Source organism: Oncorhynchus nerka, linkage group LG10, assembly GCF_034236695.1.
Source record: "Oncorhynchus nerka isolate Pitt River linkage group LG10, Oner_Uvic_2.0, whole genome shotgun sequence".
NCBI lineage: Eukaryota > Metazoa > Chordata > Actinopteri > Salmoniformes > Salmonidae > Oncorhynchus > Oncorhynchus nerka.
The window spans coordinates 56,942,568-56,957,653 of record NC_088405.1 but is presented as its reverse complement, the minus strand read 5'-3'; the positions used below and the strand labels follow the sequence as shown (position 1 = coordinate 56,957,653).

The 15,086-nt window shown below is 43.4% G+C and overlaps 1 protein-coding gene across 43 annotated transcripts in view; it reads left to right on the top strand.

Moving 5' to 3' along the window:
- The window catches only part of LOC115135691 (protocadherin gamma-C5-like), a 124,565-nt gene that overhangs the window by 100,529 nt on the left and 8,950 nt on the right, over window positions 1–15,086 (top strand). For 3 of the 43 annotated variants that reach the window (XM_029670651.2, XM_029670635.2, XM_029670616.2), the window contains exon 1: window positions 412–3,013. The exons of 34 other annotated variants lie outside the window; for them this stretch is intronic. In XM_029670651.2, the coding sequence (XP_029526511.1) occupies window positions 569–3,013 (2,445 nt within the window). In that variant the 5' untranslated portion in view covers window positions 412–568. Of the gene's footprint in view, window positions 1–411; window positions 3,014–6,538; window positions 9,143–10,483; window positions 13,127–15,086 lie in introns of those variants that run through there. 6 more of the 43 variants (XM_029670650.2, XM_029670634.2, XM_029670615.2 and 3 more) reach the window with 5 other exon arrangements.

The window sequence follows — 15,086 nt, the reverse complement described above, 5'->3', positions numbered from 1 at the left end:
AAGGTTCCACATGTGCATCTTGTAACAGTCAATTTGTGAAACCCTAAACTGTCCTACATCTACAATGTTACTCTTCCAGTTTAATCACAGTTTGACCACATATCCAGTTTAATCACATATCCTTCCCATTGATAAATGCATGTTTTAGGACATAAAAAAAGATTCAGTTCAAATTATTATCCTATAACTTGTATGCCCCACTAAAATACAAAGTAATCAAGCCAGATCATATTTATCTCTATGCCTGCCTATGACACTAACTCTCTGCCTATATCTTTGGCTGCTCTGTTACTTTAACTCAGAGCTGCTCCTAATAGTAATCTATTGGAGCTCTGTAAACCAATCATGTGCTGAACTGTACAAAGAGATCTATGCCCTCCCCCTGCCACAGCACCATATCCCTTGCCATGAACAGAGCTGGGAGAGACATAGCTGGGCTCACATCGATGTACAAGTATTGGATTTAGCCGTTAATTTAAGAAATTGCTGGGTATTTGGTAATTGCATTGCATTATTTTGCGATGTGTGACGAGTCAAGTGCTTTATATATTGCACGCTATTTGTGGAGATGTGGACGCTAGTCAAGATTAAGATTTTTCCATGCCTGGCACTATGGATGTTCTTTCTCTTGTGGAATACAATAGAGGCGCAGACTCGATACACCGTTCCCGAGGAACTGGACGTGGGCTCTGTTGTTGGAAATATAGCTAAGGACTTGGGCTTTGACATCTCTAAAATCTCTGATCGCAAACTGAGGATAGCCCCCGGGGCTGGTAAGCAATATTTCGCTGTGGATTTGGGAAAGGGTGAGCTCATTGTAAATGAACGGATAGACAGAGAGATTCTGTGCGGACAAAGCGCGAGTTGTTTGTTACCTCTGCAGGTTATCATTGAGGATCCACTTCAGTTTTATCGAGTTGAGGTGGAAATACTGGATATAAATGACAATTCTCCACGTTTCAAGTCAGAAGAAAACACACTTAATGTGGCGGAATCAACTCTACCAGGGGCAAGAATTCCGTTGGAAACGGCACAGGACCCTGATGTTGGAGCGAATATGCTGCGCTCTTATACCTTGAATAAAAACGACTTCTTCAAGTTGAATGTTAAGAATAGCAGAGACGGAACAAAGATTCCTGAACTTGTTCTGGAAAATGCCGTTGACAGAGAGAAGCAGTCTGTCCACCATCTCATTCTTACGGCATTTGATGGAGGTTCTCCTGCTAGATTGGGAATAGCGAAATTTACAGTTATCGTTTTGGATATCAATGACAACGCACCAAGTTTTGAGCAAGACTTGTATGAGATCCATCTTAGTGAAAATACCAATCCTGGAACGTTAGTGTTGACTGTAAAAGCTGACGATTTAGACGAGGGCTCTAACAGTGCGATAGTTTATTCATTCGGGTCACAAACACCAGATGACGTGCAAAAACGTTTTGCTATCGACCAAGAGACAGGAGAAATAACATTGTCACACGAGTTAGATTACGAAATTGGTCCCTCATACAAATTCGATGTATGTGCGAGAGACAAAGGCACGCCATCGATGGAGGGGCACAGCGATGTTCAGGTGACGGTTATAGATGTTAATGACAACTCACCCGAGATAACCATCACCTCCTCACCCAAACCCATTAGAGAGAATGCCCCAGTAGGTACCATGGTAGCACTAATTAGTGCAAAGGATTTGGACTCGGGAGAAAATGGTCAAGTTTCCCTTCGTATGTCTTCAGATTACCCTTTCAAATTAAATCCCTCATTTGCAGATCATTATGCACTAGTAACACATTCAACATTAGACCGGGAGAAATACCCCGAATACCGTATTGAGCTTGAAGCATCGGACTCAGGGTCGCCAGCTTTGACCTCCATTCAAATTATAACAGTGGATATTTTAGATGTTAATGACAACCCTCCAGTTTTCTCCCAACCTTCTTACACTGTTTACGTCAGAGAGAACAATGCTGCTGGATCAATAATGTGGTCAGTTTCCGCTTCAGATCCAGATATCGGAGAAAACGCCAAGATCTCCTATTCTATATTAGACTCTAAAGTACAAGACGTGTCTGTCTCCTCCTATATTTACATAAACTCAGATAACGGCAGCATCTTCAGCATGCACTCGTTTGACTATGAGAAACTGAAGGTGTTTCAGATACAGGTCCAGGCAAAGGACCACGGCTCTCCGTCTTTGAGCAGCAACGTCACGGTTCATGTTTTTATCCTGGACCAGAACGACAATGCACCCGCTGTTATTTACCCTTCCGCTGTCATGGGCTCTGTCTCCCATCAGAAGATGCCCCGGTCCGCTAAAGCAGGCCACCTGACCACTAAGATATCGGCAGTGGATGCAGACTCGGGCCATAACGCCTGGATTTCCTATAGGCTGGTGGAGGCCACAGACTCGTCTCTGTTCAGTGTGAATCTTTACACAGGGGAGGTGAGGACTAAACGCGCTGTTTCGGAGCAGGATGACTCCTCTCAGAGGCTGCTTATAGAGATACAAGACAATGGGGAACCGGTCCAGTCCGCCACAGTCACAGTCAACATCGTGTTAGAGGACGGGCTCCACGAGCCCATCTCGGACTTCCGCCAGAAAACAGCCGAGCCCAGCAAGAGAAACAGTAAAATCACCTTTTATTTGATCATCTCTCTGGCCTCAGTGTCCGTTTTGTCTTTGTTGACTTTTCTCATCTTAGTGGTGAAATGCGTTAGGAACAGTAGGAGCAGCTCGAGTTGCTGTATCAGACGGGCTGACTCTGACGGATACAAGAATCCCAACAGAAACCTGCAGCTCCAGCTCAACACTGACGGCCCTATTAAGTATGTGGAGGTCCTGGGAGGGGACATGTTGTCTCAGAGCCAGTCCTTCAGATCGTGTCTCTCTCCAGTGTCCGAGTTCAGTGATTTCACCCTCGTTAAGCCCAGCAGCACCACTGACTTTCAGGACATGATAAACGTGCTTGATGCATCTTTACCTGACAGTGCATGGACGTTCGAGAGCCAACAGGTGAGCACATTGTTTGAATTGGTAATTGAAGATAAACGTGCTATTGTTTCCATAGATATATTCGCCTTACAATGCATAATATGGCTGTTTACCGTATATTTCATTTCCGCGCTGTCCATTGCAGTGGTGCTGAAAGTGAAAAGGAACGACTGATATTTTTTGGCATATTTTTACTGTCTAGATTGTTGCTTGGATTCGTAAATACTTTTCTTGTACTCTGCAACGAAAAGAAAATGAATAGCATCAGGGGTTTTGTTTAATATTTTTCTTCTTTCCGTTATTTTACTTCCATTGACACTTTTCACGTGAGGTTTCTAGCATTCATTTGAACTTTTCATTTTTTGAATCTTTTTTTTTTTTGCTTCGCTGTCTAACCTCATTGGTTCAGTTTGCCACTGTCCTCTACCCTGGGTTTTCACTAGTTACCACATCTACAAAGTCAAAATGATTAGACGCTATTGTAAAGATTCATGAAAACAAAAATGATCTGTTTGGTCTTAATTTAAGTTTAAAGTTATGCGTAAGGTTAGCAGTGTGGTTAGATTTTAAAGCACATGTTAAGTAGAGAAATAGGCGCGGTTTATAACTTTTGTGGCTGTGGTAACTAGTGACGGCCACTACGGTGGTGCTGAAAGTGAAAACAAACCTACGTATTCTTCCTGCACATTAATTCTGACTCAAAGGCATACCTTATTTATGTTGTATATGAACTGGAAGACATTTGCTATAGCATTGTTTTGCTATTTTAGAACAGTGTTTTTCAGCAATTTGCTGTAGGCCTACATGCAATTTATGTGTAGACTAAATTTCGCTATAATTTCTCATGTTTTCTTTTCTATGTATTATTCATCCATAGTTCAAATACACTAAGATAACTCATACATTGCCTAAACAATGTAGCTTAGCCAAATACTAATGCAGTGGGATATATTCATAAAAATGAAAGGTTCCACGTGTGCATCTTGTAACAGTCAATTCATTGAATCCCTGAACTGTCCTACATCTACAGTGTTACAATCATCCAGTCTGCTGTAAACAAGCTCTCACAGTCTCACGTCAGAATTAGATGTTCATCCATGTTTCTCAAACGTTACATTTCAAAGTTGATCCAAACGTTTTTAAGGTTACGTTTAGGAATTAACACCCGAATTTGTATGTTTAGGCGGGATAGGCTTAAAACAATTATCCCAAAAAAAACGTTATATTGCTGGATTTGAACATGCAACCTTTTGCACCTGGCCTGCGCGAGGCACATGCTGACGCTTACTCCTATCCACCATTCCCGTCCACAACAGAAACCTACTTGAAGGTAACAGCACTCATCGTTGCCTCTAGTGGCTGGTTTCCACGTCATCTCCCGATGTCCTCAGACATGGATGGACGTCTAAATCTGACTTGTATCACAGGTGACGTGGCTGGATTCATCACAGTTTGATCACATAGCCAGTTTTATCACATATCCCATTTGATAATGACATGTTTTATAACATAACAAGCACGGTGGCATTCAGTTGAAATAATTGGCCTGTGATTTGTATGGCACACTAATATACAAAGTAATCAAGCCAGTTCATCTTTATCTCTATGCCGGCCTATTACATTCATTCTCAGCCAATGTTCCCTCTAATATTTTTGGGCACCGAGCAAATTTCAGGTCAGCTGAGCGCAAACTATAACGTTGTAAAAAATTATGTGCAACTTCCTGCATGCGTTTACTGTGAACACTGAGGCTGTACCCACATTAAGTTACCGTTTTAACAGTAGGCCTACATTCCAGTAGACTTTTGGGAAAAAAACATGCAGGGCTTGACATTAACCTTTTTATCCACTTGTCCTTCAGACAAGGAGGTGACTGAAAATGCTGTTGTGTTGTTTGGAATAAACCACTTAACAAAATAAAAATTAATTTATTATTCCCCCATTATTACAGAGAATATGAAAAAGTATGCTACCTTCTGCCTATTGGCTATTCAAGCCTGTCTCGAACACAGCACTTCCCCTTTAAGACAAAAAAAACTCTTGACCTGACTTGCTTTTCAAAGATGTCTCGAAATGCACAGGTTTTGTAACCTTGTAGGAAGCAATCACTCTCCTATTGCTGACTACACATGATCTATAACTGGGTTAATAACTCACTATCAAAGGATATGAACAAAATGTGCACATGCAGCTCTTGCTTTGATCTCAAGACAAGTGCATCTACTCACGTCCACTCATGCTGTAAACACAGTCCAGTTAAATATAAATGGCACAGATCCATATATGGCAATGATCTGTCTGCATATAGACCTACTGCAGCTCTGATTGGTTATGCTGTACCGGCCTGTGTAGAGTACGGGCTGAGTCCTGTATTTGTATTTACTATGGATTCCCATTAGTTCCTACCAAGGCAGCAGCTACTTTTCCTGGGGTCCAGCAAAATTAAGGCAGTTTATACAATTGTAAAAACATTACAATACATTCACAGATTTCACAACACACTGTGTGCCCTCAAGCCCCTGCTCCACCACTACCGCATATCTACAGTACAAAATCCATGTGTGCATGTGTGTATAGTGTGTATGTTATTGTGTATGAGTGTGTGTGTGTGCATGTGTCTGTGCCTATGTCTGTGTTGCTTCACAGTCTCCGCTGTTCCATAAGGTGTATTTTTATCTGTTTTTTAAATCAAATTTTACTGCTTGCATCGGTTACTGGATGTGGAGTTCCACGTAGTCATGGCTCTATGTAGTACTGTGCACCTCCCAGTCTGTTCTGGACTTGGGGACTGTGAAGAGACCTCTGGTGGCATGTCTTGTGGTGTATGCATGGGTGTCCGAGCTGCGTCCAGTAGTTCAAACAGACAGCTCGGTGCATTCGACATGTCAACACCTCTCATAAATACAGCTTGTGATTAAGTCAATCTCTCCTCCACTTTGAGCCAAAGGAGATTGACATGCATATTATTAATATTAGCTCTCTGTGTACATCCAAGAGCCAGCCGTGCTGCCCTGTTCTGAGCCAATTTCAATTTTCCTAAGTCCCCTTTTGTGGCACCTGACCACACGGCTGAACAGTAGTCCAGGTGCGACAAAACTAGGACCTGTAGGACCTGCGTTGTTGATAGTCCTGTGTTCTGCCTTCAACAATCTCTGTCATAGTTCGTTTTCTTTCAGGATGTTGCATTGAAAGTGGCTAATATTGCTTTGACTCAATCACAATTGTCACAGTAAAGGGAAACGTTGATAGTTTTAACTAACAGGGAAAACAATAGAAAGTTCAATCTTGTGCTTCTCTCCATGGGATGATATTACCTCAGCGCTCTGCGTGGCTGTCCCGGGGGAGCTGCGCAGCAGTCTCTGGGCTACGGCCCCTGCTCGCAGTTTAGAGGGAACATTGCCTCAGCCTATATCTTTGGCTCCACTGTCACTTTAACTCAGAGCTGCTCCTAATAGTAATCTATTGGAGCTCTGTAAACCAATCATGTGCCGAACTGTACAAAGAGATCTAGTCCCTCCCCAGCCTGAACACCATATCCCCTACAATGAACAGAGCTGGGAGAGACATAGCTGGGCTCACATCGATGTACATGTATTGGTTTTAGCCGTTCATTTAAGCAATTACTGGGTATTTGGTAATTGCATTGCATTCTCTTATGATGTGTGACGGATCAAGTGCTTTATCTATTGCACGCTATTTGTGGAGATGTGGACGATAGTCAAGATAAAGATGTTGCCATGGCTGGTGCTGTGGATGTTTTTTGTCTTGTGGAATACAATAGAGGCGCAGACTCGATACACCATTCCCGAGGAACTGGACGTGGGCTCTGTTGTTGGAAATATAGCTAAGGACTTAGGCTTTGACATCGCTAAAATCTCTGATCGCAAACTGAGGATAGCCCCCGGGGCTGGTAAGCAATATTTCGCTGTGGATTTAGGAAAGGGTGAGCTCATTGTAAATGAACGGATAGACAGAGAGAGTCTGTGCGGACAAAGCGCGAGTTGTTTGTTACCACTACAGGTTATCATTGAGGATCCACTTCAGTTTTATCGGGTTGAGGTGGAAATACTGGATATAAATGACAACTCTCCACTTTTCATGTCAGGCGAGAACACTATAAAAGTGCCCGAATCAACTCTACTTGGTGTTCGGTTTCGTTTGGAAACAGCGCAGGACCATGACGTCGGGATAAATTATTTGCGCTCATATTCTCTGAATAAAAATGACTTCTTTGCTTTGAACGTTAAAAACAATAAAGACGGCACAAAGGTTGCCGAGCTTGTTCTGGAAAAGACTGTAGACCGAGAACAGCAGCCGGTGCACAATCTAATTCTTACTGCGGTTGATGGAGGTACTCCGGCAAGATCTGGAACCACGCATGTTACTGTGATGGTGATAGATATAAACGACAATGCGCCTAGCTTTGACCAAGACTTGTATGAAATCCAACTGAGTGAAAATGCAGTACCCGGGACATTAGTATTGACAGTTAGAGCCAACGACTTGGATGAAGGCCCAAACAGTAAAATAGAGTATTCATTCGAATCGCATACAGCAGAGTCCATTCAAAAGCTATTTGTAATCAATGAAGACACAGGAGCTATTACTTTATCCGACGCATTAGATTACGAAAAAAGTCATTCATATAAATTTGATGTATGCGCTAGAGACAAAGGCACGCCATCTATGGAGGGACACGGTGGTGTCCAGGTAACTATTGTAGATGTTAATGATAACTCACCTGAGATAACCATCACCTCCTCGCCCAAACCCATTAGAGAGGATGCCCCAGTAGGTACCATGGTAGCACTAATTAGTGCAAATGATTTAGACTCTGGGGACAATGGCAAGGTCTCCCTTCGTATGTCTTCAGATTACCCTTTCAAATTAAATCCCTCATTTGCAGATCATTACGCACTAGTGACTGGTGCATCTTTAGATCGGGAGAAATATCCTGAATACCGTATTGAGCTTGAAGCAACCGATTCCGGGTCCCCACATTTGACCTCGAATAAAATAATAACAGTTAATATTTTAGATGTTAATGACAACCCTCCAGTTTTCTCCCAACCTTCTTACACTGTTTACGTCAGAGAGAACAATGCTGCTGGATCAATAATGTGTTCAGTGTCCGCTTCCGATCCAGATATCGGAGAAAACGCCAAGATCTCCTATTCTATATTAGACTCTAAAGTACAAGACGTGTCTGTCTCCTCCTATACTTACATAAACTCAGATAACGGCAGCATCTACAGCATGCACTCGTTTGACTATGAGAAACTGAAGGTGTTTCAGATACAGGTCCAGGCAAAGGACCACGGCTCTCCGTCTTTGAGCAGCAACGTCACGGTTCATGTTTTTATCCTGGACCAGAACGACAATGCACCCGCTGTTATTTACCCTTCCGCTGTCATGGGCTCTGTCTCCCATCAGAAGATGCCCCGGTCCGCTAAAGCAGGCCACCTGACCACTAAGATATCGGCAGTGGACGCAGACTCGGGCCATAACGCCTGGATTTCCTATAGGCTAGTGGAGGCCACAGACTCGTCTCTGTTCAGTGTGAATCTTTACACAGGGGAGGTGAGGACAAAACGCGCTGTTTCAGAGCAGGATGACTCCTCTCAGAGGCTGCTTATAGAGATACAGGACAATGGGGAACCGGTCCAGTCCGCTACAGTCACAGTCAACATACTGTTAGAGGACGGGCTCCACGAGCCCATCTCGGACTTCCGCCAGAAAACAGCCGAGCCCAGCAAGAGAAACAGTAAAATCACCTTTTATTTGATCATCTCTCTGGCCTCAGTGTCCGTTTTGTCTTTGTTGACTTTTCTCATCTTAGTGGTGAAATGCGTTAGGAACAGTAGGAGCAGCTCGAGTTGCTGTATCAGACGGGCTGACTCTGACGGATACAAGAATCCCAACAGAAACCTGCAGCTCCAGCTCAACACTGACGGCCCTATTAAGTATGTGGAGGTCCTGGGAGGGGACATGTTGTCTCAGAGCCAGTCCTTCAGGTCGTGTCTCTCTCCAGTGTCCGAGTTCAGTGATTTCACCCTCGTTAAGCCCAGCAGCACCACTGACTTTCAGGACATGATAAACGTACTTGATGCATCTTTACCGGACAGCGCGTGGACGTTCGAGAGCCAACAGGTGAGAGTATGTTTTTATTACCACCGGTTTATATCGTTCTTCATTTATGACTGTATCTCCTGGAACTGGGTTTTACCACTTCTATTCATTTCGATTCTATATAATTAGGTTGTTTTGCACTCAGTCTTCATGACAGCGTTTAAAGCTCGAATAATGTATAGATGTTTTGCATTGGATGCTTCTCAATCCAACACATCCGCTGATGCCGCACTTCCGCAAATGCGGTGAAAGGTGACAGAGGTAGAGCACTGTTGGTCAGACCATGAGACATCCCGAAAATCGGTCTTCTGTCAAAATCGTCTGTAGCCTCCAAACGGTTTGAGTACAAACTATTATCACCCCTCTATGGCAAGATGAGACTCCCACTGACTTTAAGGACATTATAAACGGGCTTGATGCATCTTTACCTGACAGTGCATGGACGTTCGAGAGCCAAGAGGTGAGCCATAGTAAAAACATTTAATTTGAGTGACATAATATCACTGGAAAGAATTATGAGTTGGAACGGCAAGGCTTCAATGTAATTTTTGCTCATCATAAATGTGAAGCATAATTTTAAGTGAAAATTACATAAACGATGCTTTCTTCACATCACACGGTCAGTTCCCTTCTTTCCCCGCGTGGTTGTGTTTTACACCAGGCCTGCATGCTATTTGCGCAGTCGAAGCTATCATTTTTGCTTTAGCCCATTTCTTCACTAGAACGTCACAAACACATAAATCCCACAGAGTTTTAAAGAACCTCAACATTTCATAGGTTCGTGGAAATTACGTATTTTTATGCTATTTGTGAATGCAAGTTTTATACTCAAATAAACAGAACAAGTATATCTGTGACATAAATGAGGATTAATTCATGAGCATGGATATGCTCCCAGGAACTGGTATATTTGTTCTCTTCCACGCGCGCAGAGAAGGGTTGTACATTTCAGCACCATGGACAGTGACACGCGCTCTCCACTGGCCCCGAAACCGTCCGCGTTCTGTTTTGTTGCTGCATCATGTCCCACACATCTACTGGACATGTGTACACTTTATGTCAATTTAACACGGTTTGCTTTGACCTCAGATAAAGGGCAATTACTTTTATCATCACTGTCATTATTTTCATAACAATTCGTGCAATGGGGAAAGCAGGTATTGTATATTACCTCGTGATTATATTTCCATTTCTTCATGCAATATGATCTGATGTGTTAGCAGGTTTACAACGCATACTCCCACAGCAGAAAGCTGGCTATGACTTTAAGAGCTACTCTGTTTTCAGTTGGTTTATATAGCGCTGCGCTGTGCACCAATAGCATGCTTAACTGTACAAAGAGATCTACTCCCTCCTCCAGCCACAACACAGTAGCCCATACAATGCACAGAGCTGGTGAGAGACGGAGCTCTGCTCAGCCATTCATTCACAATGGAATTAGATACTTGGTTAAAAAGGAGAGGTGATCAATAACAAATTCGTTGGAATATTTTATTTTAAGCATGTTTTCCACGTGTTATTATTTCGGGATATAGCAATATGAAGAAATTGATCTTGAAGGAGAGAACGTGCCTCGGTGATTGGAGAGGACTAATGCAATGGCTGTTGTGTTTCTGTTTGTCTTGGAATACAACAGGAGCCGAGATTCGTTATACAGTTCCAGAGGAACTGAGCTTGGGATCCGTGGTTGGAAATATAGCAAAAGATCTAGGTTTGGAAGTATCAGAGATTTCTTTTCGTGAAATGAGGATAGCGTCTGTGGCTGGTAAACAGTATTTCCGTGTGGATTTAGGTAAGGGCGAGCTAGTTGTCAGCGATAGAATTGACAGAGAAAGTCTGTGCGGACAAAGCGCCAGTTGCCTCTTGCCATTAGAAGTCATCATTGAGAACCCTCTGCAGCTTCACAGAGTGGAAGTTGACATCCGGGATATAAATGATAATGCTCCTCATTTTCAATCATCTGAGCGCACATTGAAAATAGCCGAATCCACTGCCCCAGGTATGCGATTTTCTTTGGAGAGCGCGCAGGATCCTGACGTTGGCGACAATTCTTTAAAATCCTACACTCTCAGCAAAAACGAACATTTCAGCTTGGAAATAAAGGATCAAGATAACGGAAGAAAAGTTCCGGAATTATATCTGGAGAAAGCTTTGGACCGAGAGAATAAGGCTCGACATCAGCTGTTGTTAACCGCCCTTGATGGTGGCTCTCCAGTTAGATCTGGGACCTCACAGATTATAATTATTGTCTTAGATAACAACGATAACAACCCCATATTCAAACATCCATTATGCAAAGTATCTCTAAACGAAAACACTCCACAGGGCACGTCGTTCCTAAAGGTCGAGGCAAACGATTTGGACGATGGCCCAAATGGAGAGATCGAATACTCTTTTGGTGACCATACTGCGCAGTCTGTAAAGGCTTTGTTTGAAATTGATCCAAAAACTGGGGAAATTTATTTGAAGGGTACGCTGGATTACGAGAGCACTCCCTCGTACCGAATCGAAATTATTGCTAAAGACAAAGGCATGCCTGAGATGGAAGGACAGTGCAACGTTCAGATTGATGTCATAGATGTCAATGATAACTCTCCCCAAATTAGCCTCACATCTAAACCAAGCCCAGTGCGCGAGAACGCACCCAAAGGGACTGTAGTGGCTTTGATTAGTGCACGGGACCCTGACTCTGGAGACAATGGAAAGGTGACACTACAAATCCAACCAAGCTATCCTTTTACATTGGAACCTTCCATCTCCAGTCATTACGCACTAGTCACCAATGGTGTTCTGGACCGTGAGACGTTCCCAGAGTATAGCATAGAGATAACGGCTACTGATGCGGGCTCCCCTCCTCTCACCAGCAAGAAAACCATCCCAGTCCGTATTCTGGATGTGAATGACAATCCACCTAGGTTTCCAGACACTGCGTACACTGTGTACGTCAATGAGAATAACACACCTGGTTATATTATATGCTCCGTGTCCGCATTGGATATGGATATTGGAGAAAACGCCAAGATCTCCTATTCTATATTAGACTCTAAAGTACAAGACGTGTCTGTCTCCTCCTATACTTACATAAACTCAGATAACGGCAGCATCTACAGCATGCACTCGTTTGACTATGAGAAACTGAAGGTGTTTCAGATACAGGTCCAGGCAAAGGACCACGGCTCTCCGTCCTTGAGCAGCAACGTCACGGTTCATGTTTTTATCCTGGACCAGAACGACAATGCACCCGCTGTTATTTACCCTTCGGTGGTCATGGGCTCTGTCTCCCATCAGAAGATGCCCCGGTCCGCTAAAGCAGGCCACCTGACCACTAAGATATCGGCAGTGGACGCAGACTCGGGCCATAACGCCTGGATTTCCTATAGGCTGGTGGAGGCCACAGACTCGTCTCTGTTCAGTGTGAATCTTTACACAGGGGAGGTGAGGACTAAACGCGCTGTTTCAGAGCAGGATGACTCCTCTCAGAGGCTGCTTATAGAGATACAAGACAATGGGGAACCGGTCCAGTCCGCCACAGTCACAGTCAACATCGTGTTAGAGGACGGGCTCCACGAGCCCATCTCGGACTTCCGTCAGAAAACAGCCGAGCCCAGCAAGAGAAACAGTAAAATCACCTTTTATTTGATCATCTCTCTGGCCTCAGTGTCCGTTTTGTCTTTGTTGACTTTTCTCATCTTAGTGGTGAAATGCGTTAGGAACAGTAGGAGCAGCTCGAGTTGCTGTATCAGACGGGCTGACTCTGACGGATACAAGAATCCCAACAGAAACCTGCAGCTCCAGCTCAACACTGACGGCCCTATTAAGTATGTGGAGGTCCTGGGAGGGGACATGTTGTCTCAGAGCCAGTCCTTCAGATCGTGTCTCTCTCCAGTGTCCGAGTTCAGTGATTTCACCCTCGTTAAGCCCAGCAGCACCACTGACTTTCAGGACATGATAAACGTGCTTGATGCATCTTTACCTGACAGTGCGTGGACGTTCGAGAGCCAACAGGTGAGCATAGACTGACTATGGTGATTGACATTCAGTCAGCACTAAACCCTCATGTGCATAATAGGAACTTTGACAGTGCTGTATTGTTTATTAGCGAATGAATGTGGTACATAAATGCATGTAATTCAAAGTATCAAGCATTTTATTCTAAAAGTGTGCGTTTGCGATGGTATTGGCCTACAAGTGCTTTAAATATTTATTAAATTACTCAGTTGACCGGCCATATGACAACTCAGTTACTTTCGTGGCAATTGTGTTATGATACATGCATTGTTTCAGTTTCTTTTCGTGAAGGCTCAAATACCGATTTGCCAGATGTAGCTAAGCTTTTGCATGTTTTTCTCCCCAGAAGTCCAGGAGAAAAAGGAAGACACTGTTGTATTGTATTATCATTATCTCCCTCATCTTTTCTTTTTTATTTGGCCCTCTTCTTCCTGTATTCCTTTACGGAAGTAACATGTGTTACTCTTCAAATCAGAACCAGTCTTTTATTGTTAGTGTGTGAGCATGTGAGTGTGTTCGTGTGTGCGTTCGCCTGCACGCGCGCTTATAGCAGATGTGACACAATGAATAGGACCCCTTGTATTGTACTACTATTGGAGAGTTGCCTGTCTTTGTTTGGAGACCCAGGCACCTCTGAAAAAAAGTTTCCTTTCAGTAGCTATAGGAACTTTGCGCGTCAAGGCAGTCGGTGTTAGCTACTCCTCACTTATTTATTTTGCAATATGATATTTTAAAGTTATTGAAGCTCTAGCAGACATATTTTTTTAACCTGTGTGGTTCAGAATAAAGTAGGATATTTTCCTGACATGAGGAGTTGAACAATGGGAGTTTTGGACACAAGGAGAAAGGCCGCGGGAAGGCCTCTGTTCTGTCTGTTTCTCTCAGCATTATACAGAGCATCATTTTCCGCTGAACTTTCTTATTCCGTACTAGAGGAATTAAAACCGGGGGCTTTTGTCGGGGACATAGCGAAGGCCTTGGGCCTCAACATACCAATGCTTGTAAACAGAAATCCACGAATTATGTCGGAGTCTAATGCCAAGTATTTTGACGTGAATGCGAGTGGAGTTTTAGTTGTCAGACAAACCATGGATAGAGAAAGTCTTTGTGGATTAACTTTGGCATGTTCCCTTACTGTTCAACTTGTTCTTCAGAACCCTCTGGAATTACACCGTGTTGTTGTGGAGATAGTGGATGTAAATGACAATTCCCCTCAGTTTCCATCAGGAAATATTTATCTTGAAGTGTCTGAGGCGGCCGCCCCGGGCACTAGGTTTGGTTTGGACAGCGCGCAAGATTTATACGTAGACATAAACTCATTACGCACATTCATTCTCAGTCCTAACGACTGTTTCATATTGAAACTTGAATCAAAAAGTGATGGCAGCAAATTCCCCGAGTTATTATTGGACAAACCGTTAGACAGGGAAAAGCAGGCGGTGTTTCACCTGCTGCTTACGACTGCAGACGGCAGACAGCCACAAAAATCAGGGACTACCTCTGTTGTTATTGATATACTAGATGTCAATGATAATGCCCCGGTATTTGACCAACCATTTAAAACGGTTAGTTTGTTTGAAAATTCTCCACAGGGCACTTTAGTGACTCAACTCAATGCATCGGATGCTGATTATGGTCATAATGGAAAGATATCTTACCTCTTTAGTAAGTACACCTCAGAAACAGTGCTGAAACTTTTCACATTGGATACCAAAAGTGGAGAAATCCGAGTGAAAGGGGAGGTTGATTATGAAATGTCGGACATTTATGATATCACTGTGCAAGCCAGGGATAGAGGGACCCCTGCCATGGAGTGCTCCTGCCACATTCAAATCAAAATAATAGACGTGAACGACAACAGCCCGAAGATCATCATAAACTCACTATCTAAAATGGTCCAGGAGGATGTGGAATCAGGCACTGTTATAGCTCTGATAAGTATCAGGGACATGGACGC